The sequence below is a fragment of the Salvelinus alpinus genome, chromosome 1 (genome assembly GCF_045679555.1).
Source record: "Salvelinus alpinus chromosome 1, SLU_Salpinus.1, whole genome shotgun sequence".
NCBI classification, from domain to species: Eukaryota; Metazoa; Chordata; class Actinopteri; order Salmoniformes; family Salmonidae; genus Salvelinus; species Salvelinus alpinus.
In genome coordinates, this window is record NC_092086.1 from 41,730,021 (window position 1) to 41,754,682 (window position 24,662).

The 24,662-nt window shown below is 44.6% G+C and overlaps 1 protein-coding gene and 1 pseudogene across 1 annotated transcript; one reads left to right on the forward strand and one right to left on the reverse strand.

Annotated features, from left to right (window-relative positions):
• Positions 1 to 293: 293 nt before the first annotated feature.
• LOC139576264 (volume-regulated anion channel subunit LRRC8D-like) lies at positions 294 to 5,733 on the reverse strand (annotated as a pseudogene).
• A 489-nt stretch (positions 5,734 to 6,222) lies between these two features.
• Positions 6,223 to 12,893, forward strand: LOC139576297 (SUN domain-containing protein 2-like). The gene is made up of 16 exons (XM_071402244.1): positions 6,223 to 6,530; positions 6,657 to 6,759; positions 6,854 to 6,972; positions 7,315 to 7,512; positions 7,645 to 7,722; positions 7,811 to 7,911; positions 8,057 to 8,110; positions 8,381 to 8,434; positions 8,598 to 8,671; positions 8,825 to 8,963; positions 9,063 to 9,185; positions 10,923 to 11,010; positions 11,462 to 11,577; positions 11,784 to 11,954; positions 12,096 to 12,185; positions 12,534 to 12,893. The coding sequence occupies exons 2-16, from the start codon at positions 6,659 to 6,661 to the stop codon at positions 12,645 to 12,647; spliced, it is 1,620 nt and encodes a 539-aa protein (XP_071258345.1). The 5' UTR covers positions 6,223 to 6,530; positions 6,657 to 6,658; the 3' UTR covers positions 12,648 to 12,893.
• Positions 12,894 to 24,662: the final 11,769 nt, after the last annotated feature.

The following is a 24,662-nucleotide window of genomic DNA, read 5'->3' on the forward strand; positions in this document are numbered from 1 at the left end:
CGTGCGCAATAGCTCGATTCGCCTTTGCACTCCTTCTAAACAACGCGATTTTTAAAAACTTTGACAAAGGGCAAAATCTACAAATCTTAGTCCGCCTGTTGTCTTTCATTAACATTTTAGATTGCATTTTCTATTTTGTAATCTAATACCTTATAACAACGTATTGGGCAGAAGTAAATTAAGCCACGAAAACAAATATAATTTTACATATATCATAAATGATCGCGTTTTTATGAATTTTATGATATAATGTTGAATCTCATTCAAAAACATTTGGAACATGATCCAGGAAGTAGGCGGGACTTTCATAGTTTATTAAATTAATTCAGTCACAAAGATTGACCATGGTCTTGTTCTGAACAAGCACACTATTGCTAGGTTGCACCCAATGCTAGTAAGATTAATTTGAGTTTTCTGAAGATTAAATATGTGCAAAACAAGTAGGAATAAATGTTAATGTTAATCTTATTGGTTGTTTAAGTCCTTTCAGTCTGTCCAATTTCAGTCTTTCCACATGTACAGTTTAGGCCTTTGAACTTCATAAGCTCATTGGAGCTCAGGGTATTGTCCTCCTCAGACAAACAAGTCCCAGAAAGGACAGAGTTTCAGTAAGCCTGTGGAGGGATCTCTGAGCTCCGCCATGGGGATAATAACGATCGTTCCATGTCAATGTCTAATCCAGTGTAGCCGGACATGCATTCATCCAGCGCAGCCTCCTTCAAAATAATGTTTTTACCTTGAAATTAAATGAATGGAGGACTCTCAAAGTGGAAGCAAAGACTTCTCAGTTTTTCCATAGGGTTACGTATATGGATGTTATATAAACTGTACAGGGACATAAGGCATCAAACATTTCACTGCAGCAAAGTCTATGAACTTTCATGTAAAATCCCTTTTGTCTAGGAAGATTGTGAATGTGTCAGCGCTGCAGTGATGTACCCCACAAACACAACAAGTGATAAACATAGAAAAGAGGTGTTCAAAAATAAAATGTAGTCAGAAATAAAATAAGCAGTAAAAAATATATGAATTGTCCGAAACAATACAAACACTACAAGATGTTGAATGTATTCTATGAATGGTTAGACAATATTAATCTCCAGTTCTATATCCGTGATTCCAGAGCGGAGGAGAAACTCCACTGGGTAGCCGAGAAGTAGGGGAAGCTATCTGAGTCTGGACGGGAGTGTGATTCTAAGGATTTGCCGGTATGAGAGCCAGACTGGGTTAGGAACTCCTTCACATGTCGTGGCAGTGCATGGAGCAGCCAGTCCTCTACCAGCAGACCTTCTCTATGCAGTCCTGAACAGCAGCCCAGCTCCATGGGCAGCTCTTCCAGACTGTTGCTGCGCAGGTCCAGGTGGGACAGCTGGCTCAGGTTGCTCAGCCCTGGAGGCAGGGAACCCAGGGAGTTGTGGGATACATTCAGGCTCCGCAGCTCCAAACAGCGACTGAAGAGCTCTGGAGGCAGGCTCTCCAGCCTGTTCCCACTCAGGTCCAGCTCGGTGAGAAATGTCAGCGCCCCTACCTCTGCTGGCAGCTCGTCCAGCAGGTTTCCAGCCAGTAGGAGGCGACGTAGGTGGTGGAGGTTGAAGAGGGCCGGGGGAAGGCTCTGGAGCTGGTTGTACCCCAGGTCCAGGAGCTCCAGAGCACACAGTACACCAACACTAGCCGGTAGGGCCAGAACACGGTTATGGGCCAGCCTGAGGCAGGAGAGGTGGCGGAGGTGTGCCAGCCCTAGGAGCTCCTCCAGGGTGCGCAGGCTGTTGTGCTGCAGGTCCAGGGTGCGCAGGCTGGTGAGGGCCAGCAGGGCAGAGGGCAGGCGCTCCAGGCGGCAGTCCTGCAGCTGCAGCTCGGTCAGGCCGGCCACACGCCGTAGGCCCGTCAGCACCAGCAACCTGGAGCCCTCGTTGTGGATCTCCAGCTTCACCAGGCTCCCTGCCACCTCCCCCAGCTCCCCGGGAACACGCTGCAGCATGCCCCTCAGGACCAGCACCCGGAGGTGACGGAGCTGCCTAAGGCTTCCCAGGGCCCAGCCACGGCCCACCCCGCCCTCGCAGCCCAGCCGGCCAGAAAGGTGCAGCTCCTGCAGGCCGCGGAGAGAGTAGACCCAGCCAGGGATCTCTGCAGCCTGGGTGAAGGTGAGGTGCAGGGCCTCCAGACGCTCCTGCAGAACCACCAGGGAACCAGGCTGCATGGCTGCAGTACAGTGGTACAAATGAAGCTCCCTGTTGTGACATATAAAACAATTGAAGCCCCTTGTCTAGAACACACCAAACACTTCTATAAAGTGTATATTGTATGTAGATTATTTCAATATTTGGTGGCTTCATTGTTGGCTATATGGCTCACCTGAGTGAGGTCATGTTGGCCACCTGTGCGGGGAGCTTGGCGTCCGTGATGAGCTCCAGCTTGAGCACCACCAGCTGGCTGAGGGTGAAGAGGGCGGGGGGCAGGCGCGGCAGGGCCACCAGCTGCAGCAGGGGCCGTCCCTCTGGGTCGACCGTGGTCATGGAGCGCAGCCTATCGGCACCCCAGCGTCTCTCCAGGCTCTCCTCCAGCAGGCGTGTCTCGCTGACGGGTGACAGGAAGACGGAAAGGCGCTGGGCCAGTAGGGGGTCGTACTGGTCAGCCATGTGTAACAGGAAGGCCAGGTCATTACATAAGTCAGGGACATCCCTCATGGAGCCCAGCTCCCTCAGTTTGTTAAAGGAGTATTGACGCAGGGAGCTGAGGGGAGCACAACCACAAACAGAGCACTGTATAGTTAACAACAAAGGTACTAAGAGTGTAATATGCTGCAGACAGGGGTGGAAAAAGTACCAAATTGTCATACTTGAGTAAAAGTAAAGATACCTTAATAGAAAATGAATCAAGTAAAAGTGAAAGTCACCCAGCAAAATACTACTTGAGTAAAGTAGTAGTCTAAAAGTATTTGGTTTTAAATATACTTAAGTATCAAAAGTAAAAGTATAAATAATTTCAGTCTTTACATTAAGCAAACCAGACAGCATGATTTTCTAGTTTTTTAAATTTACGGATAGCCAGGGGCACACTCCAACACTCAGACTTCATTTACTAATGAAGCATTTAGTCTTTAGTGAGTCTGCCAGACCAGATGCAGTAGGGATGACCAGGGATGTTCTTTTGAGAATTGCGTGAATTGGACTGTTTTCCTGTCATGCAAAGCATTCGAAATGTAACAAGTACTTTTGCGTGTCAGTTGTAAAAAGTACATTATTTTCCTTATGAATGTAGTGAAGTAAAAGTAAAAGTTAGTAAAAAATATAAATAGTAAAGTAAAGTAAACTACTTAAGTAGTACTTTAAAGTATTTTTAATTAAATACTTTATACTTTATACCACTGGCTGCTTGGGAAAATAAAATGCAAATTACAGTCACAACACTCATAAAAATGTTGGCACTAATCTGCTATCCAGACCTGTGGAGGATCCAGCTGAGGGTGTAGATGCTCAGCAGGCCAAAGAGCCCCACCAGGCTGATGTAGGCCAGCAGCAACTTGTGGAGGACAGAGGCCAGGGCATGGGTACACTCAAAGGCACTGTAGCCAGTCAGGGCATGGGCCTGGGGCAGGCAGGTGTGGGTGAACGAGATGGAGCTCATCAGAGGAGTGGTGTAGCCCACTATCAGCACCACCAGCAGCAGCTTGAACACTGTCTGGGCCAAGTACACCTACAGAGAGCAGAAAACAGGGATAGTGAATGTGAAGGTGTGGTATGGTAAACAGATACATCAAAAAATAGTTCAGACACGTTCCGTAAATGACCCCTGACCTTGTAGATGACTTCAGAGTTCTCACAGTGGGAGCGGAAGCGGCGCACCCTCTCGAACAGTGCCCTGGCCTGCTCCCCGTCACTCCAGTCCAAACTGGCAACCCGCCGTGAACCATCCAGCACCACAGGGGATTTTGAAGCCGGGACATGGGCCCGGGACAGAGACATGGAGGACAGGGAGGAGGTCCGGGAGAGAGTGGAGGGGCAGGGCGAGGGAGGGGTGGCAGTGGACGCGCTATCCGATCTCACCAGCAGGGGGCTGTCTGTGCCCGAGTCCAGGCTGGACTGGCGGTTGCGGGATACGGAGAGTGAAGACAGGAGAGTAGGAGGAGGCATTTGGAGATCCTGGGGGCCTGTCTCCTCCCCTCCCTCCTCCTGGCGGGCGGCATGGGACAGGGCGCGGGAGGTCCAGGGAGACTCACAGCACTTGCCCAGGATGGTCAGGAAGTGCTCTATGCGGGCGGAGGTGAGGGGGAAGTGGAACCAGAAGCAACCGCTGGCCAATAGCACCAGGGACTGGAGTAGAGCCACATAGGGGAAGAAGCGGGAGTACCAGGGCAGGGCCTCGTGGTAGCACACCTGGCTAATGTAGACATACTGCTGGTAGTCCAGGTGGGTGCGTCTGCCCCTAGCAGGGGTCCAAGGGTTGGCTGGTAGGGGGTATGCTTTGGTGGGGGGCCTGTTAGGGGGGTGGGGTTGAGGTACGGCACCACTGCTGGAGGAGGGGTTCTGGTTAGTGGGGGTGGTAGTGAGGTCCAGGGGGAGACACACCACCCTGTCGCGAGATAGCAACTGACAACACAGATAGCATGAGCATCAGCACCACCAGGTACTCCATGAATACCTCCCACCAGGGCTTCAGCATCTTGGAGCTGCCCTGACGCTCACTCAGAGAGGCCAGCTCTGACAGGCTGAACATGGCTTATGCTGTGTGAAGGACTGACTAACAAAATGGTGGAATAGTGATTCTGCTGTCACCAACTCCAATGCTTATTGTGCCAGGATCCAGACCTGAAAGGAATCAGTTGCAGCCCTCCAGTGGGACCAGACCCAACATTTAAAAAATACTGGTGTAGGAGATTTGACTGTTGGGAAAGAGACAAAATAATCAGAAAAGGAAGTGAGAGGAAAAAGAGCACTTTATAGGAGACAGACTATTTACAAGACTGGCCTCCAGTTCAATCCAGTACGTTCTCCCCCCAACCAACAAGTCTTGTGGTTTAGAACTGTTACAGAAAGCTTTGTTAAACCCTATCCTGCTGAAAGATAATATGATTCAAAACTACTTGTGTAATATAGTTTAAGGTAATAGGGTAATTTGTGACATGTCGTTAACTGAATGAGAGGACGTTTCTGGCTCCTGGTTGTCTTCTTCATCCCCCTGACACACACTGCCATATATTAGGCAGTCGTCTAGTCAGTATACCAGTGTGCCCTGGTTATGACAGGTAGGGTACGCTAGAGGAAAAGTGCACTACAGAATATTGGAAGTGTCGTTCGCATTGTGTTACACATTAATGTGAGTGTGACATTGGAATGCACTATTTTAGTAGCCAATATTTAGGCTAAGATTTGCATTTAAAGTTAATCCGTTATTAAATCAGATGCGTTAATTATTCTCAAGCGTTGTTAAATAACACAATGCAAAAATAATAAAACTTACCTGTAACCACAGCACGTTTGTCAGACAGCTTTTTCTTTCACAAAAACGTTTTCTTGTCTGTATGCTGCTCAAACGGTGTCTAGAAAAACAACAGTGAATTGCGCGGTGCATCGCTCTGGGGTGACTAGTCCGGTGCGGTCCGGTTCTCTCAAGAATATTACTTCATAAAAAACTTTTTCTATTGCGGGCGGTGACTGGTGTTGAGAGTGGAGCGCCGCGGCAGTGGTGACAAACACGGGGTTTTGGCTCTTTAACGGTTGTCATGACGAAGTGAGATGTTGAGAAGAAATCTAATTATTTTCCGTAGCCAACGCCTTTTATTGCAATAGAAGGCTCTGCCTGTATCCTAGGCCTACTCCCCCCCAAAAGTATTATTACAAAAAAAAAAAAATGACTACAAAAAAATACAGTGTCTTTTGTGCTTATTTATTTCACCCTGGCTGGCACATGTTCCCTCTTACAGTAGCTTATAGGCTTACAATTTGTATAATGAGACTCCAATAAACCGAAAAGATGAAGGCTACTGTTCAGCTAACGGGGCCAGGGAGATGAAGCCTTAATGAGCTGTTTAGCTAGGCTAAATATAATTCAAATTACAATGCATCAAATTTCTTGTGAGATTTGTATAAATTTTACATGGTCCCTTTTAAATAAACGTAATAAATAAATAAAATGAACTCATGGGGTTACTTATTCGAACAATCAATGGACATTTGGAGACGAATGAGCGGGAGGACCGCTGTAAATCAAGGGTCAGTGCTATCCGGGATCCTTGGGACATACCCAATTGAAGTTGACATTTAAAAGGGTTATGGTAAGTGTTAGGTTGTGGTTAAGGTTAGTGTAGTGGTTAAGGTTAGGGTTTAGGGTAGGGATTGCACATCAATCAAGTAGTCCAGAGCGCGCAGAGAGCCGATTATGACGTGCCCTGGGCTCCTTCTACGCAACAATGTAATTAACGGCGTAATTGCAGTTTTCAACGCAGTGGCTCATTTGCAAAGTTTCACTTGCTCTTGTAACATCTGATTTTACAGACTGCGAAAATTACTGTAGCCTATGATTGCAAGACTCCGGTAAGTAGAAGGCTATTATATCTGAGATAAAATGCCTGGTTTTAGTCAGTAGGCCTATTTGTTTAAAAGTAGGCTAATTTGAAATCAATAAATAAATCTCTCTTGCCCCTCCCCCCACTCCCCCAGTCATGCCCAGGAGAAGCGCGAGACTAGTAACCGGAGGGTACTATAACCAGTCCTCCGATGACGAGTCTTCCTCCAGCATCTCCTACAGGGAGAGCCCCTTCAGGTGATTATGTGTATGAGTTCATCTTGCGTGTGATCTTTTTTTGTATTGAACGGTAGTGTTAGAACAGTGTTAAAACTGTGTGTGTCCCTCTCAGGGTTTTTAATAAAAAGATAACTGGGGGACATAAGGATTCTTCCCGATCCAGTCAGGCCAGCAGCACTGTCAGTGCCACCAACTTCACCAATGAGCGAAACATCAATGCTGATGACATTGGTACTGCAGACATCACTTCCTGTCCTACCTAGTTGGTGTTCACATTGCCAACGTCTATTAGCCCCTTGTGTCGACTAGTCAGTCGCCTGGTCTGAGATCTGTTTGTTCTGTCCTTCCAACTCCTGTGGTCATTGTCACGCCATGGCAATGGCCATAGGAGTTGGCAAGACAACACAAACAGATCTGGGACCAGGCCTACCCTCTAACCCCATTGCTTGGATTAGACATGTGTGTCAGTCTGAAATAATTGAATATGTATACACAATATACTGTATATGTCTAAAATACTCAACCTCCCTTATCTTTCTCTATCTGCCTTTCCCATCTCCCTCCCTATGTCAGACTTGGCTCCGACATTGAGGGCCACCCAGAGAAGGCAGACCTTCCTGTCTCCTCCTAGTGTGGCCCTGGAGCCCAGCCTGAGCTTCTCGAGCATGAGCTACAGCTCTGGCTACTGCTCTGACGAGCCACAAAGGCTTAGGACATGCTCCAGCAGGAGCTTCTCTAGTGGAATTGGTTCAAGAACCGGTGCTAGCTGCAGTGAGTGCAATGTGTTTGTGTTTGTGTTTGTGTACGAGAGACAACATTAGAGACAGCTGGTCTCTATGCTCGTAGTTTGTTTGTTAGCATTAGCTGAGCGTTAGCTTTGGCTCTATGTGTTTACCCTTGTAGCCCGTTCATGGTTGCCTTCCTGGTTGCCTTTCTGGTTTGCCATCCTGCTCTTCCTCCTCCCCTTTCTTCTGACCTTCGGTGAGTGCTACATCACATTTACACATCTAAATGTCCTCCTAATCAACTAGATGTCCTCTGTGTAACTAGTACTACAATGTCTTCCCAGCCGTATTCCTGTTTTCGACTGCATTCCCCACCACGAACCTTAATCTGATGACCCGACCGACTCAACCTGACCCTCGACCTGATCTGACTCAAAAGACTACGGTAGGACCTGTTTTTCATCTGTCTAATACTGTACTTAGCCCTACTGTTTGTCTCATATCTATTATCTATGCCTTGATTGGGTGAATGCAGCATTGAAGTTATGAGCCTGATTGTCCAATAAATATTGTTGAATCTCTTTCTACAGCATGGAACTCCTATCATGAATTCTGCTTTCGAAATGCAAATGGACACTATACTGGTGAGAGAGAGAAAGTGAGAGAAGGGGGGGAGAGAGAGAGAGCATGCTGAAAATAGGTTGGGGTCAATTCCATTTTAATTCCATCACTTCAGGGAAGTACACTAAAATTCAAATTCCTAGTCTCTTATGCTTTTCAATTACAAACATTTTTTATTTAAATTGGAGTTTGGTTCACTTTCTCAATTGACTAGAATTGAAATGGAATTGACCTCAATCCTGATGGACATATTCATTTGGTTATCTGACTTGTTGCATGTGTGTGTCTTGCAGAGAGAGATTGAAATTATGAAACAGAAAGAAAACCAGCAACGGGACATTTCCGAGGTGAGACGCGTCAATCTAACCCTTTAAATTGACATACCTTCAAAGTTGAAAAACACTGCCCAACGTTGTGTTTCGTCCAATATTCTTTAATTTAGGTGTCAATAATTGCCTCTCAGGAAGGAATGAAGACAATTTAATTGAATTGAGGTGTCTTCCCCTATAGATGTTACAAAAAATGACTAAGGACCTGAGGTGTATGAAGACCGAGATTGACGACATGAGAGTGAGGGTGGACAGGTGAGTGTGAGCCAGTCCTGAAACTAGCTCAGTGCCTTGCCTCCTAGCCCCTAGCTCCTACTCCTAAAAGTTATGTTGTATTCTATTCTACAAGACAAACCTCTCCCAAAATGGAAAATAAAGTTGTATTGGTTTGTATTGTATTGTCTCTAGTGCGGACTTTGAGAGTGTGAGCTTTGATCGTCGCCTGGATCAGGAAGCTACAGAGTTCAGCAAGCAGGTGGCTGATCTACAAGAACACCTACTCTTTACTAGAGGAAGAGTTAGGGCCCTGGAGGACGTCAGCGACACGGTAACACACACACACACACACACACACACACACACACACACACACACACACACACACACACCCTTTATTTCCTAATGTATGATCTCTCTGTTTCGGTAGCTGCAGCATCAGGTGACCTCTATAAAGAACCAGCCTCCTCCCGCTCTGACACCAACCAACACACACCTGACCCCTGAGTTCAAAGAGGCCACGGGCAAATGGCTCAGAGATAGATTGGCCCAGGTACAATGGCTTGCGAAAGTATTCACCCCCCTTGGCATTTTTCCTATTTTGTTGTCTTCCAACCTGGAGTTAAAATTGATTTTTGGGGGGTTTGTATTATTTGATTTACACAACATGCCTACCACTTTGAAGATGCAAAATATTTTTTATTGTGAAACAGACAAGAAATTACACAAAAAAATGAAAACTTGAGCGTGCATAACTGTTCACCCCCCCCCAAAGTCAATACTTTGTAGGGCCACCTTTTGCAGCAATTCCAGCTACAAGTCTCTTGGGGTATGTCTCTATAAGCTTACACATCTAGCCACTGGGATTTTTGCCCATTCTTCAAGGCAAAACTGCTACAACTCCTTCAAGTTGGATGGGTTCCGCTGGTGTACAGCAATCTTTAAGTCATACCACAGATTCTCAATTGGATTGAGGTCTGGGCTTTGACTAGGCCATTCCAAGATATTTAAATGTTTCCCCTTAAACCACTCAAGTGTTGCTTTAGCAGTATAATTAGGTTAATTATCCTGCTGGAAGGTGAATCTCCGTCCCAGTCTCAAATCTCTGGAAGACTGAAACAGGTTTCCCTCAACAATTCCCCTGTATTTAGCTCCATTCATCATTCCTTCAATTCTAACCAGTTTCCCAGTCCCTGCCAATGAAAACAATACCCACAGCATGATGCTGCCACCACCATGCTTCACTGTGGGGATGGTGTTCTCGGGGTGATGAGAGGTGTTGGGTTTGCACCAGACATAGCGTTTTCCATGATGGCCAAAAAGCAAAATTTTTGTCTAATTTGACCTTCTTCCATATGTTTGGGGAGTCTCCCACATGCCTTTTGGTGAACACCAAAATATATTTTTTTTCTTTAAGCAATGGCTTTTTTTCTGGCCACTCTTCCATAAAGCCCAGCTCTGTGGAGTGTGCGGCTTAAAGTGGTCCTATGGACAGATACTCCAATCTCCGCTGTGGAGCTTTGCAGCTCCTTCAGGGTTATCTTTGATCTCTTTGTTGCCTCTCTGATTAATGCCGTCCTAGCCTGGTCCATGAGTTTTGGTGGGAGGCCCTCTCTTGGCAGGTTTGTTGTGGTGCCATATTCTTTCCATGTTTTAATAATGGATTCAACGGTGCTCCGTGTGATGTTCAAAGTTTCAGATATTTTTTTATAACCCAGCCCTGATATGTACTTCTCCAAAACTTTGTCCCTGACCCGTTTGGATAGCTCATTGGTCTTCATGGTGCTGCTTGCTTGGTGGTGCCCCTTGCTTAGTGGTGTTGCAGACTCTGGGGCCTTTCGGAACAGAGGTATATATACTGAGATCATGTGACACTTAGATTGCACACAGGTGGACTTCATTTAACTAATCATGTGACTTCTGAAGGTAATTGGTTGCACCAGATCTTATTTAGGGGCTTTATAGCAAAGGGGGTGAATACATATGCACGCACCACTTTTCCGTTTTTAATTTGTTAAATTTTTTGAAATAAGTAATTTTTTTCATTTCACTTCACTAATTTGGACTATTTTGTTTATGTCCATTACATGAAATCCAAATAATATTCAATTTAAATTACAGGTTGTAATGCAACAAAATAGGAAAAACACCAAGGGGGATGAATACTTTTGCAAGGCACTGTAGTTGTTTAATTTTTTTGATATTTTGTATTATTTGCCCCAAATATTTACATGAATTGTGAAATAATTGTGTGTAAATGTATGTTTGTTTGTGTGTGTGTGTGTGTCAGGATGAGAGACAGGATGTGAAACAGGTGGTGAAAGACTGCAGTCGTCCACTGGCTGACAAAATGCCCAACTTCGCCCTCGAGTCCCAAGGTTTGTGACATCAGCACCATTGTATACTGTATAAAACGTAAAATAAATCTGTTCTCAAGTATTCCCACGCATAATAGAGAGACACATGATCGTATACAAATGTAAGCAAGGTTTGAAGTGATCATGTTTTTGTCAAATATTATTTCTGTTTGGAATTATTTTATGTTCCAGCCGCTCGATCATCCACTCACGAAAAAATCTGCTCACGGCTGAATCTAGTTCATGATCCCTGGTATAGACTATATTATTGAATATGCTCAGAGCTCACTGTGTCTGTCTCTGTGTGTGTCTGTGTGTGTCTGTGTGTGTCTGTGTGTGTGTGTGTGTGTGTGTGTGTGTGTGTGTGTGTGTGTGTGTGTGTGTGTGTGTGTGTGTGTGTGTGTGTGTGTGTGTGTGTGTGTGTGTGTGTGTGTGTGTGTGTGTGTGTGTGTGTGTGTGTGTGTGTGTGTAGGTGGCAGCATTGTAACCAGTCGGTGCTCTGAGACATATAAGACCGGTTCGGCCCGAGTGAGTTTCCTGGGGATTCCCCTGTGGTTTCCATCAGAGAGCCCCCGGACTGTAATTCAGGTAAGTATCTTTCTCTCTCTCTTTCTTCCTCTCCCCTGCCTCACTCCTACTCACACTTTCTCTCGCTCCCTCCACCTGTCTCTCTCCTTACTTTGTAAACTGTAATGTAATGTGATCATGATTGAATGCACTTTAAAGATCACTGTCAGCCTGACACTCATCTGTCTTGCTTCCCCCCTACTTTTCCCATTCTCTCCTCTCCAAAGGGCCAGCTGGTGCAGCCTGGTAAGTGTTGGCCGTTCCGCGGGGCCCAGGGCTCCATGACTGTGGCTCTGTCTCACCCTGTCCACGTCACCCACGTTACCATGGAGCACATCTCCACCGCCGTCTCTCCCACCGGACACATAGACACCGCTCCTAAGGACTTCACCGTTTACGTGAGTCACCTCTGACCCCTGTATATTTGATCAGAACCACACAGGAATGTTTTTGGAGTGTTATGCTGAGTACCTTTAATTAACTCTCTTTCTCTCTCTCGCTCTCTCTCGCTCTCTCCCTCTCCCTCTCTGTGTGTGTAGGGCATGACTACTGACAGTGAAGAGGGAACCCTGCTCGGGACTTTCATGTTTAACCAGGCTGGGGATCCTATCCAGACATTTAAACTGCCTGTGAGTCAGACACTAACAAAGAGATATTAGAGATACACATGGTAGAGACCCACTGGGCACACACTGGTTGAATCAACGTTGTTTCCACGTCATTTCAATAAAATTATGTTGAACCAACGTGGAATAGACGTTGACTTGACATCTGTGCCCTGTGGGAATACACATGATTGAGATATACATGGTAGAGATACAGATAACATGATTGCAGACATTGACACAGATTATTCCAATTACATTTGGAATAATCTTTAAGCAGTTTAACTTTTGGGGTGATTGTTTGTGCAACAGGCGGGCTGATATAATAAAAGTGTCAAAATGATTATAACAGTGGACTTCTCTCTCTCTCAGAACCCTAACAGTGTGTATCGCTATGTGGAGCTCCGTATCATCAGCAACTGGGGTCACCAGGACTACACATGTCTGTATCGCTTCCGGGTTCACGGCAAGATGCCTTCTGCGTGAGACAGATCCTCTGTCCACCCCAACCCCAGTGTGTGTGTCATCCACCCCAACCCCAGTGTGTGTGTCATCCAACCCCAGTGTGTGTGTGTGTGTGTGTGTGTCATCCACCGCAACCCCAGTGTGTGTGTCATCCACCCCAACACCAGTGTGTGTGTCATCCAACCCAATAATATCTTATTTTCCATACTGGAGCATGTATTTTTCCTCTAGCAAAGATGTCAATCTAAATAAAATCTCTATTTGGTTGATTCTGGGTTGATTTAATGCGTACAAACTCACATGTATAGTGTTGACACACACGATAAGATGCACAATAAGATGCATTGATGCTCCATATCCACCAGGGGTCATTGATGATTAGGCAAAGACTACCAGAGTGTCAAGCACCGCCACTATAGGCTTCTAACTATGTTGAAGAGTCACTAAATTAATGTGGGAGGAAATGTATTTCTTGGTCCATTGTCTTGTCCTGGTCATCACACATAGGTAGGCTACTGTGCAGTAATAGCATGGGATTGGGTTATTGGATTTGCCATTTGTTTTATGTTATTGAACTTCTATTTGTTCCATTTTGCAGGTGTGTGTGTGTGTGTGTGGTATCTGGGCCAGGTGGAGTTTTAGAAGGCTTACAGTAACTACATGGAGGGAGATGGCCAATATGATGTAGCTATTGTACACAGCAGTGTGTTTCTTAGTGTGTATGTCTATTTGTGATGGCCTAGAGAGGTTAGAAAAACCAATGCTGGGACTGGATGGGTGCGACCTTGCAGTGATGGGAACCAGAGCGGATGTGAAAGGGATGTGTCAAGTCGAGAGAGAAAATCTCATGAGAGTGTGAATCGCAGCTGTAAGAGACAGCGGAGGATTGTGCAGATTATTCTGCCTCATATATGATAAGCAGGTGCTTCTAAATGCATGTCCAATTCACCTCTATCCTTATATGCAGATAACTGACAGAATAAAGTAAACACCAACATAAAGTGTCTTAATAGGGTGTTGGAAGAACAGCTTTAATTATCCTTGGCATAGATTCTACAAGTGTCTGGAACTCTATTGGAGGGATGCCACAACATTCTTTCATGAGAAATTCAATAATTTGGTGTTTTGTTGGTGGTAGAAAATGCTGTCTTAGGCGCGGCTCCAAATCTTTCATAAGTGGTCAATTGGGTTGAGATCTGGTAACTGAGACACACACGCACCCTTTAAATCCCCTATGCTCCTTTGAGACCCCTCTTTTAAAGTCACTGAAGTCTCTTCTTCTAGCCATGGTAACCCAAACGTATTTTATTTAACCTTTATTTAACTTGGCAAGTCAGTTAGGAACAACTTCTTGTTTACAATGACAGCCTACCCCTGCCAAAACCTAACCCGGACGACGCTGAGCCAATTGTGCGCCGCCCTATGGGACTCCCAGTTACGGCCGGTTGTGATACAGCCTGGAATCGAACCAGGGTCTGTAGTGACGCCTCTAGCACTGAGATGCAGTCCCTTAGACCGCCCGAGGATATTTCTTGATAAGCTCTTATTTAGTGTGACAAAAATATTACAGAGTCCTGACAACTCATTTAACTATTCCTGAGATATTCATTTACTAGAAACAATTTGAATATCAAACTCACAAAAATCTGATTTCCATAAAATGGGCTAATTTTGACGGCAGCCTTTTTTAAAAGAAGCAGTAAGATAAAGTTGTCAAGGTCACACCCCCACACGCCCAGAATGTCCTCTCAAAGTGACAACAGGACTTAATAGGGTGGCTTGTATGGCCTCAGAGATAAGGACCACGAACTGATGTCCACTAAAGATCCTTCATTTACTCAAGTGTTTCCTTTATTTTGGCAGTTACCTGCATATCCTTACATATTGGGCATAGTAGTTGAATGAACTATCGCTATTCTGGATATTTCTGTTGTTGATATTGTATCTCTATACAAACCTGCAAAGTCAGTTGAATACAAAATACTCTGTTTATTTGGTGTGTTGGCTATTTGTTTGTGTTTGCTTATTCATGTGTGTGAGGCAGAGAGACTGGTGTTTTGGGTGTGGTGTGTGTGACAGGCTTCACACGTCCACCCCGTGTGTTTGGATGTGTGTGTGAGTGCTTGAGTGCACTTGTGAGTATGAGTGTCAGTAAATGGACTTCTCCCTACATCAGAGTTTTTTTTTATATAATGTTTTATTTTAGAAGGAAATATATTACAATTCATACATATCACATTCAACATCAATGCGGGGTAGAGAGCAGAGACCTGAGTCACCTGGCCAAAACAATAGTCCCTTCATACACATAGAGATCCACTTACCCCCTGGGTAAGTCTATAAGAGCTTTGCACACCTGGATTGTACAATATTTGCCTATTATTCTTTTTAAAATACTTCAAGCTCTGTCAAGTTCGTTGTTGATCATTGCTAGACAGCCATTTTCAAGTCTTGCCATAGATTTTCAAGTTGATTTAAGTCAAAACTGTAACTAGGTCACTCAGGAACATTCAGTGTTGTCTTGTTAAGCAACTCCGGTGTATATTTGGCCTTGTGTTTTAGGTTATTGTCCTGCTGAAAGGTGAATTTGTCTCCCTCTGTCTGTTGGAATTTAGACGGAACCAAGTTTTCCTCAAGGATTTTGCCTGTGCTTAGCTCTATTCCATTTCATTTTATCTAAAAAAAAACTCCCTAGTCCTTGCCGATGACAAGCATTCTCATAACATGATGCAGCCACCACCATGCTTGAAACTATGGAGAGTGGTACTTAGTAATGTGTTGTGTTGTAGTTGCCCCAAACATAAGACTTTGTATTTAGACAAAACGTAAATGTATTTGCCACATTGTTTGCAGTATTACTTTAGTACCTTGTTGCAAACAGGATACATGTCTTGGAATATTTGGAATATATTCACTCTGTCATTTAGGTTAGTATTGTGGAGTAACTACAATGTTGTTGATCCATACTCAGTTTTCTCCTATCACAGCAATTAAGCTCTGTAACTATCTTAAAGTCACCATTGGCCTAATGGTGAAATCCCTGAGTGGTTTCCTTCCTCTCCGGCAACTGAGTTGGGAAGTACACCTGTATCTTTGTAGTGACTGGGTGTATTGATACACCATCCAAAGTGTAATTAATAACTTCACCATGCTCAAAGGGATATTCAGTGTCTGCTTTTTTAAAATCCATCTACCAATAGGTGCCTTTCTTTGCAAAGCCATTGGAAAACCTCCCTGGTCTTTGTGGTTGAATCTGTCCTTGAAATTCATTCCTCGAATGAGGGACCTTACAGATAATTGTATGTGTGGGGTACAGAGATGGGGTAGTCATAAAACAAATATGTTAAACACTATTATTGCACACAGACTGAGTCTATGCAAACGTATTATTCCTGAACGTATGAAGGCTTGCCATAACAAGGGGGTCGAATAATTATTGACTCAAGACATTACAGCTTTTCATTTTTTAATTAATGTGTAAAAATATCTAAAAACATAATTCCACTTTGACATTATGGGGTATTGTGTGTAAATCAGTGACACAAAATACCAATGTAATCCATTTTATATGCGGGCTGTCACACAACAAAAGGTTGAAAAAGTCAAGGGGTGAAAACACTTTCTGAAGGCACTGTACATCGTTTTACTACCATCAAGGCCCAAAATTTAAGTGCTTCTTTATGATCTCATAACACTTTTGCTGGATCAAGATTAGCGAGATTCGTGACAGTGACACAAGTGCTTTTTAACACTATGACTGATATCTTAGCTGTGAATGAGGGGAAGTGTTAAGATGAGACCACACAGAGCAGTCACCTCCTCTTCACTCATCTACAATATGACAGATGGTAAATGCAAAATAAATTAGGATACATGAAATTTCCATGTGGTGGTGGTGTTAGGTTATTATACTGTAATGTAGTGTAGAGGGAGGTATGACTGCCTTGGGTACCATAAAGTTTCAGAGTTCTCACACCCCCTGACCTCCCACTATCCTTTCATAGTAAGAGAGAGAGTAGCATCACGTGATAGGCTTCTGGGCCCTATACACAAGACTAGAAACAGAGTCAAATGCCATGAAGAAAGATTTAGAGTGAGAGAATATAACAGGAAGGCAGAGCTACAGAGCAGCCACGACACATAGATGTGTCAAGAGATGTCGGGTAGTAGGCATGGCCAGGAGACCTCTTCAACAAACGTGATCTATTATTATACCACGGGTCGTTTTTTTGTTGTTCTCCAAATCTAGAGTAGTCACAAGCTCCTGTCCTCTCACTCACCTTCTCACCTTTTACCATGCAATGTGAGAGAGAGAGAGAGAAAGAGGGGAAATGAATTTGTGAGATGGGTGGGTGGGTGGGGGAGCGAGTCCTGTTGGTGACAGAGAAAAATAATATGTGGGCCATGAGAAAGTACACCCAGCCCCCTGACTGAAACCACAGCCACCAACCAACCACATATACAGAGATACACACAGCCACCTGGAACCATGGCCTACTGCTGACGGCAGCCCTCTGGCCATCTTTTTTAAATTTGTTTTATTTCACCTTTATTTAACCAGGTAGGCTAGTTGAGAACAAGTTCTCATTTGCAACTGCGACCTGGCCAAGATAAAGCATAGCAGTGTGAACAGACAACAACACAGAGTTACACATGGAGTAAACAATAAACAAGTCAATAACATGGTAGAAAAAAAGAGAATCTATATACAATGTGTGCAAAAGGCATGAGGAGGTAGGCAATAAATCGAATAATTACAATTTAGCAGATTAACACTGGAGTGATAAATCATCAGATGATCATGTGCAAGTAGAGATACTAGTGTGCAAAAGAGCAGAAAAGTAAATAAATAAAAGCAGTATGGGGGGTGAGGTAGGTAAATTGGGTGGGCTATATACCGATGGACTATGTACAGCTGCAGCGATCGGTTAGCTGCTCGGATAGCAGATGTTTAAAGTTGTTGAGGGAGATAAAAGTCTCCAACTTCAGTTCTCCATCTCTCTCCCTCTTACTCTCTTTGCATGTTCATTTGTTGGATATGTTTTATTGATTAATGTGTGGTAATGTGTGATTAGTGAGGAAAATTTGGACTCCTTGTTGCTATTAGCGATGGGCGTTTTTTTCATTATATAATTTCCTCCTGTGGTTGCCCCATGCAGAGAAAATGTGCAAGTGTGAAAACGCCTATTGTTTCTCCTCTATTCTGTATCGGACGATTTTGTTTACAGAATTTGGATGTCTTTACTGTTTAACTGTTTGTATGTCTTCAAGAGTGTGTCCTGAATGGTGTAGCCTGTGTGACTTTATGCCTGTGTGGGACTGTTCACGTTTGTGAGTGTGTGCACTGTATGCATGCACATGTGTATGTGACTGTTTGCATTGGACTTTGCCTGCTTGCAGATGCACAATAACGTGTGGTATGTGTGTGTATGTATTCATGTGTTTGTGTCTCTGGGAGAGCTTAAGGCCATCTCTGGTTGATGTGTTATAACCACAACAGTCAGTGGCATTGGGCTGGGCCCAGCACTCGCTCCTCTGGCCCCACACCCAGCTCTAGAAAAAAAGACTGTTTCTTTTCTTGTTTATTAGATACAGACAAGTTGTTTTGCATCATATCTTTTTGCTTTTTTAGTTTTAATATAATCTTAATTATCTATTTTCAATCAATAATTAATACAATTCATGAGTTAACAATATTTTAAAATACACATTGCAAAATAGAAGGCACACATTTAAAAAAAATACTTCAATTTGTTGGTCATTAGAGAAAATCATAATAAATACTGATAATAAAAAAGTCCTGTAATTATTGATTAAGTTTTGCTTGTATGCAGTCTATTTAATGGTACTCATTTAGAGCCGTTTTTTTAAATTAGAGGTGGGTAGCCACCAGGGAGGGAGGTGGGAGGTGGCCGGAGTACTGGCATGGTTTGGTGGGTCGTCACCATGAGCTTCCATTTGAGTGGACCTGACTGCTGCAGGACCTGTGTCATCAGGGAGGGGAGAGTCTTGGGATGGCTCTTCACTGGCGGACTCAAAGCTGTCATCGTTCTCCTCGTCACTTGTTCTCTGGTGTGCTGTCAGACTGACTGCAAGACTGGCTGTTGCACTCGGGTTCGTGTTGTTTCACCTCTTCACTTCTCTCTGTTAACTTGTCCCCTTCTTCCTCACCTCTCTCCGCTCCCTTGTCCCCTTCTTCCTCACCTCTCTCCGCTCCCTTGTCCCCTTCTTCCTCACCTCTCTCCGCTCCCTTGTCCCCTTCTTCCTCAACTCTCTGCTCCCTTGTCCTCCTCCTCCTCACCGCTCTGCTGCTCAGCTTGTTAGGAGAGGGAGGGAGGGATCTGGAGGTCATCGGGCTTGTCTGCTGGCTGAGTTAGTCGTTGAGCTTCAGGTTCTGCTCCCCTTCCACCATTCTTTGCTCTGTTGCTGTATTCTTGTGGACAGTTGAAGTAAGTGTGCCCATCACCATTGCAGAGTGTTCACTTGTTTTAATTCGTGCACTCTCTGGACTTGTGGCTGAACTCACTGCATCTCCAGAACTTGACAGTCTTGCAATCCTTCAACTGTCTGGCTTTGTCTGGCTTTACAGACATAGCAGCGGGTGGTCTGTCCTGGGTAGAAGATTCTGCAGCTGTGTGGCCCCAGCATGATGTTGTTGGATATCTCTACAGCTTCACTATCTGTTCCTCTCTTGGTCTGGACCTTGTACCTCCTTAGGCCATACCATATCCCATTGTTGTCTACTGGTTTTAAGGCAAGCTGAAGGAGAGTGCAGTAATGTTGCAGATACAGTTCTATGTCATGGTCAGAGACTCTTCCTGTCCGATAATTACCATTATTGTCTTCTCATCCACGTTGAATGGGGACTCCACTTCCCAGTCACTCCAATTCTGCTCATGTACATTTGCATTGCGGTGAAACTGGCGTAGGGGGTTGTTTGAGAAAAAGCATATTTCATATTCTCGCCGGTTTGGGAGGGCTATGTAAGAATAGACATTTGCAGCAGTGAACCACTGTGTTACGCAGAGCGGAACAGGTGAACCCAAGAGCAGACTCAAACGAGGAGACTGGGATGAGGTAACCAAGGTAGTTGCAGGAAACCAGGTGGGAGGCTGAGGCTGGAGCGAGAGTTGTTGGGACAGGGTAAGCAGGTCCGGATGAGAATCCAAGGGAGTAGTAGAGTGGGGGATCCAGGACAGAGTAGCAGGACTGATGAGACGTGGGACTGGAGACAGGGACCAGAGTCAGAGCGGGCAGAACTGTAGAGGAGAGGAAAACCGTGTCAGGCAAGGGAAAACAGGCACAACAGGATCTAAACAGGAACAAACGGTTGGAAACGTAGACTGACAGAGCAGAGATTACGATCTGGCAGCATGGAAGTGGCAGGGCTATTTGTAGAGGTCTTGATTATGACTCCAGCACACCTGTCTCCACCCACACACACACACACACACCCACAGAGACAGAGAGAGAGACAGTCAGAAAGTCAGGACTGGTGTTACTCACCATCTTGAGACGGTACGTACAGTTGAAGTCGGAAGTATATATACACTTAGGTTGGAGTCATTAAAACTTGTTTTTCAACCACTCCAATCATTTAACAAGCTATAGTTTTGGCAAGTTGGTTAGGACATCTACTTTGTGCATGACACAAGTCATTATTCCAACAATTGTTTTCAGACAGATTATTTCACTTATAACTCACTGTATCACAATTCCAGTGGGTCAAAAGTTTACATACACTAAGTTGACTGTGCCTTTAAACAGCTTGGAAAATAACAGAAAATGATGCCATGGCTTTAGAAGCTTCTGACAGGCTAATTGACATCATTTGAGTCAATTGGAGGTAATACCTGTGGATGTAGTTCAAGGCCTACCTTCAAACTCAGTGCCTCTTTGCTTGACATCATGGGAAAATCAAAAGAAATCAGCCAAGACCCCAGAAAAAAAATTGTAGACTGCCACAAGTCTGGTTAATCCTTGGGAGCAATTTCCAAATGCCTGAAGGTACCATGTTCATCTGTACAAACAATAGTACGCAAGTATTAACATCATGGGTGTCAAGGTGTAGCTGGTGCATTGGAAGTCAGGCGCAGGAGAACAGAGATGAGTGGACAAGGCACTTTACTGAGGCAATATATGAATAGAACGCAACCACGTACAACAACAAATGCCCTCAGAACAAGTGAGGCAGCACTAAGTACAAAAATAACAAGGTACAAAGTGCAGGCTGTCAAAAAGAACGGGTGTAAAATATAACCCGGCGCAAACCAGCCGGAAGAGTGCCAACCTGACAATAAACAAGTACACACACAGACATGGGGGGAGCAGAGGGTTAAATACACGACATGTAATGAGGGAATGAATACCAGGTGTGTGGGAAAACAAGACAAAACAAATGGAAAATGAAAGGTGGATCGGTGATGGCTAGAAGACCGGCGACGTTGACCGTCGAACGCTGCCCGAACAAGGAGAGGGACCGACTTTGGCGGAAGTCGTGACAATGGGACCACCCAGCCGTTATACTGCTCAGGAAGGAGACGCGTTCTTTCTCCTAGAGATGAATGTACTTTGGTGCGAAAAGTGCAAATCAATCCCAGAACAACAGCGAAGGACATTGTGAAGATGCTGGAGGAAACAGGTACAATATTATCTATATCCACAGTAAAACAAGTCCTATATCGACATAACCTGAAATGCCGCTCAGCAAGGAATAAGCCATTGTTCCAAAACCACCATTAAAAAGCCATACTACGGTTTGCAACTGCACATGGGAACAAAGATCATACTTTTTTTAATGTCCTCTGGTCTGATGAAACAAAAATAGAACTGTTTGGCCATAATGACCATCGTTATGTTTGGAGGAAAAATGCTTGCAAGCCGAAGAACACCATCCCGGGGGTGGCAGCATCATGTTGTGGGGGTGCTTTGTGGGGGTGCTTTGCTGCAGGAGGGACTGGTGCACTTCACAAAATAGATGGCATCATGAGGCAGTAAAATTATGTCGATATATTGAAGCAACATCTCAAGACATCAGTCAGGAAGTTAAAGCAAATGGGTCTTCCAAATGGACAATGACCCCAAGCATACTTCCAAAGTTGTGGCAAAATGGCTTAAGGACAACAAAGTCAAGGTATTGGAGTGGCCATCACAAAGCCCTGACCTCAATCCTATAGAAAATTTGTGGGAAGAACTGAAAAAGTGTGTGCGAGCAAGGAGGCCTACAACCTGACTCAGTTACACCAGCTTTGTCAGGCGTAATGGGCCAAAATTCACCCAACTTATTGTGGGAAGCTTGTGGAAGGCTACCCGAAACGTTTGACCCAAGTTAAACAATTTAACCTGATGATCTCTTCCCGCGCCAATCCCTTTACTGGGATCGATTTGACAACATCCAGTGAAATTGTAACGAGCCAAATTCAAACTACAGGAATATCAATATTCAACATTCAAGAAAATATAAGTGTAATACATCAAAATAAAGGTTAACTTCTTGTTAATCCAGCCGCCGTGTCAGATTTTAAGGCTTTACGGCGATAGCATACCATGCGATTATCTGAGGACAGCGCCCAGCTCACAAAACCATACAAACATTTTCCAGCCAAGTAGAGGAGTAACAAAAGTCAGAAATAGCAATCAAAATAATCACTTACCTTTGATGATCTTCATATGGTTGCACTCACAAGACTCCATGTTAAACAATAAATGTTCATTTTGTTCGATAAAGTCCCTCTTTATGTCCAAAAATCTCAGTTTTGTTGGCACGTTTTGTTCAGTAATCCATTGGCTCAAACGCGGTCACAACAGGCAGACGAAAAATCCAAATAGTACCATTAAAGTTCATAGAAACATGTCAAACAATGTTTATAATCAATCCTCAGGTTGTTTTTTGCCTAAATAATCAATAATATTTCAACAATGAAATGTCTAAAGACTGTAAAACAATGTCTAAAGACTGTTCACAGCTAGTGGAAACCATAGGGAACGCAATCTGGGTCATAACCATTTATATGGTGGATAGGCTTTCAATGGAAAAACACCATTTCAAAATAATGGCACTTCCTGGATGGATTTTCCTCAGGTTTTCGCCTGCCATATCAGTTCTGTTATACGCACAGACATTATGTTAACAGTTTGGGAAACGTTAGAGTGTTTTCTATTCAAATCTACCAATTATATGCATATCCTAGCTTCTGGGCCTGTGCAACAGGCAGTTTACTTTGGGCACGCTTTTCATCCGGATGTGAAAATACTGCCCCCTATCCCTAAGAAGTTTTAAAGGCAATGCTACCAAATACTAATTGAGTGTATGTAAACTTCTGACCCACTGGGAATGTGATGAAAGAAATAAAAGCTGAAATAAATCATTCTCTCTACTATTATTCTGACATTTCACATTCTTAAAATAAAGTGGTGATCCTAACTGACCAAAGACAGGGAATTTTTACTAGGATTAAACGTCAAGAATTGTGAAAAACTGAGCTATAATGTGTTTGGCTAAGGTGTATGTAAACTTCCGACTTCAACTGTATGTAGGTTTGGATGGTCAACAAGAGAAGAGACATTGTGAAGCTGCATTAAACCCTACCCTCAGGGGCTTATATACCTCTGTAGGCCGCGCTAACTTCATCCACAGCCTCAAGTTTGGATTAGTAGAGAGAGACAGAGAAAGAGAGAGAAAGAGGTGGCAGGTCAAAGAGACACAGGATGAAGAGTAGAGGGCGTGGCAGGAGCAGATGTAACAGTACCCCCCTCTACGGATGGGGAAAGGCCAGTGACGAAGTCCAGAGCAATGTGTGACCAGGGGCGACTTGGTATGGGAAGAGGGCGAAGCAGACCGGAAGTGGGTTTAGTGGAGGTTTTGTTCCGGGCACAGACCGAGCAGGCTGAGACGAACTCCCGGACCTCTCTCCATAGTGGGCCACCAAAACCACTGATGCAGGAAGGCGAGAGTCGGGTTCATACCAGGGTGAAGAACTTCAGAGCGAACTGAATTTGGAACAAACAGAGCCTTTCTAGGAACGTTACCTGGGTCAGGCTGGTTCTGCTGAGCCTGGCAAATATGGGATTAGATCTCCCAGGAGACGGCGGCAACGATGCAGGTTGATGGCACAATGGTCTCTGGCTCAGGTACCTATGTCGTCGGCGGTGAACTGGCGGGAGAGGGCGTCAGGTTTGGTATTCCTAGATCCGGGGTGATAAGTGAGTGTATAGTTGAATCTCCCAAAGAACAATGCCCACCTTGCTTGCCGGGAGTTCAGAAGTCTAGTGGTCTGGATGTAGGACAGGTTTTTGTAGTCCGTCCACACAATGAAAGGGAGAACCGAGCCCTCCAGCCAGTGACGCCATTCCTCAAGAGCTAGCTTCACTGCCAGGTGTTCCCGGTTACCGATGTCAAAATGTGCAAACCCCAGGAAGCGCTGTAGCTGCTTCAGATTCGAGCCACTCTGTGACAGCCCTGACCTTGGCAGGGTCCATCCGTAACTGTCCCTGTGCAATAATGTAACCCAGGAAGGACATAGAGGAAGCATGAAAATCACATATCTCAGCTTTTACAAAAGGCTTATTCTCCAACGGCCGTTGGAGAACTTGGCGAACGTGTTGCTGGTGAGCCTCAGGGTCCTTAGAAAAAATTAGAATGTCGTCCACATAGACAAAAACGAAGCGTCCAATCACATCCCTCTGAACATCATTAACCAGGCTCTGTAAAAAGGCAGGAGTGAGACCAAAAGGCATGAACAAATACTCAAAGTGTCCAAGTGGTGTGTTTGAACGCCGTTCTCCACTCATCCCCCTCTCTGATGTGGACAAGGTGGTAGGCATTCCGGAGGTCGAGTTTAGTGAACGCTGTGGCACCATGGAGGGGGGCAAAAGCAGAACTGATGAGTGTCAAGGGATACTTGTTCTTCACAGTGATATTATTCAGCCCACGGAAGTCTATGCACGTCCTCAGTGAACCATCCTTTTTCTTTACAAAGAAAAAGGCAGCCCCTACCAGAGATGAAGAAGGCCTGACATGTCCTGCAGCCAGGGAAT

Excerpts from the sequence above, each read along its gene's own strand:
- LOC139576297 (XM_071402244.1), top strand. The coding sequence starts at position 6,659 with ATGCCCAGGAGAAGCGCGAGACTAGTAACCGGAGGGTACTATAACCAG. Across the intron at positions 8,111-8,380 it reads TGCAAATGGACACTATACTG|AGAGAGATTGAAATTATGAA; the intron begins GTGAGAGAGAGA and ends TGTGTCTTGCAG. Across the intron at positions 11,578-11,783 it reads GCCCCCGGACTGTAATTCAG|GGCCAGCTGGTGCAGCCTGG; the intron begins GTAAGTATCTTT and ends TCCTCTCCAAAG.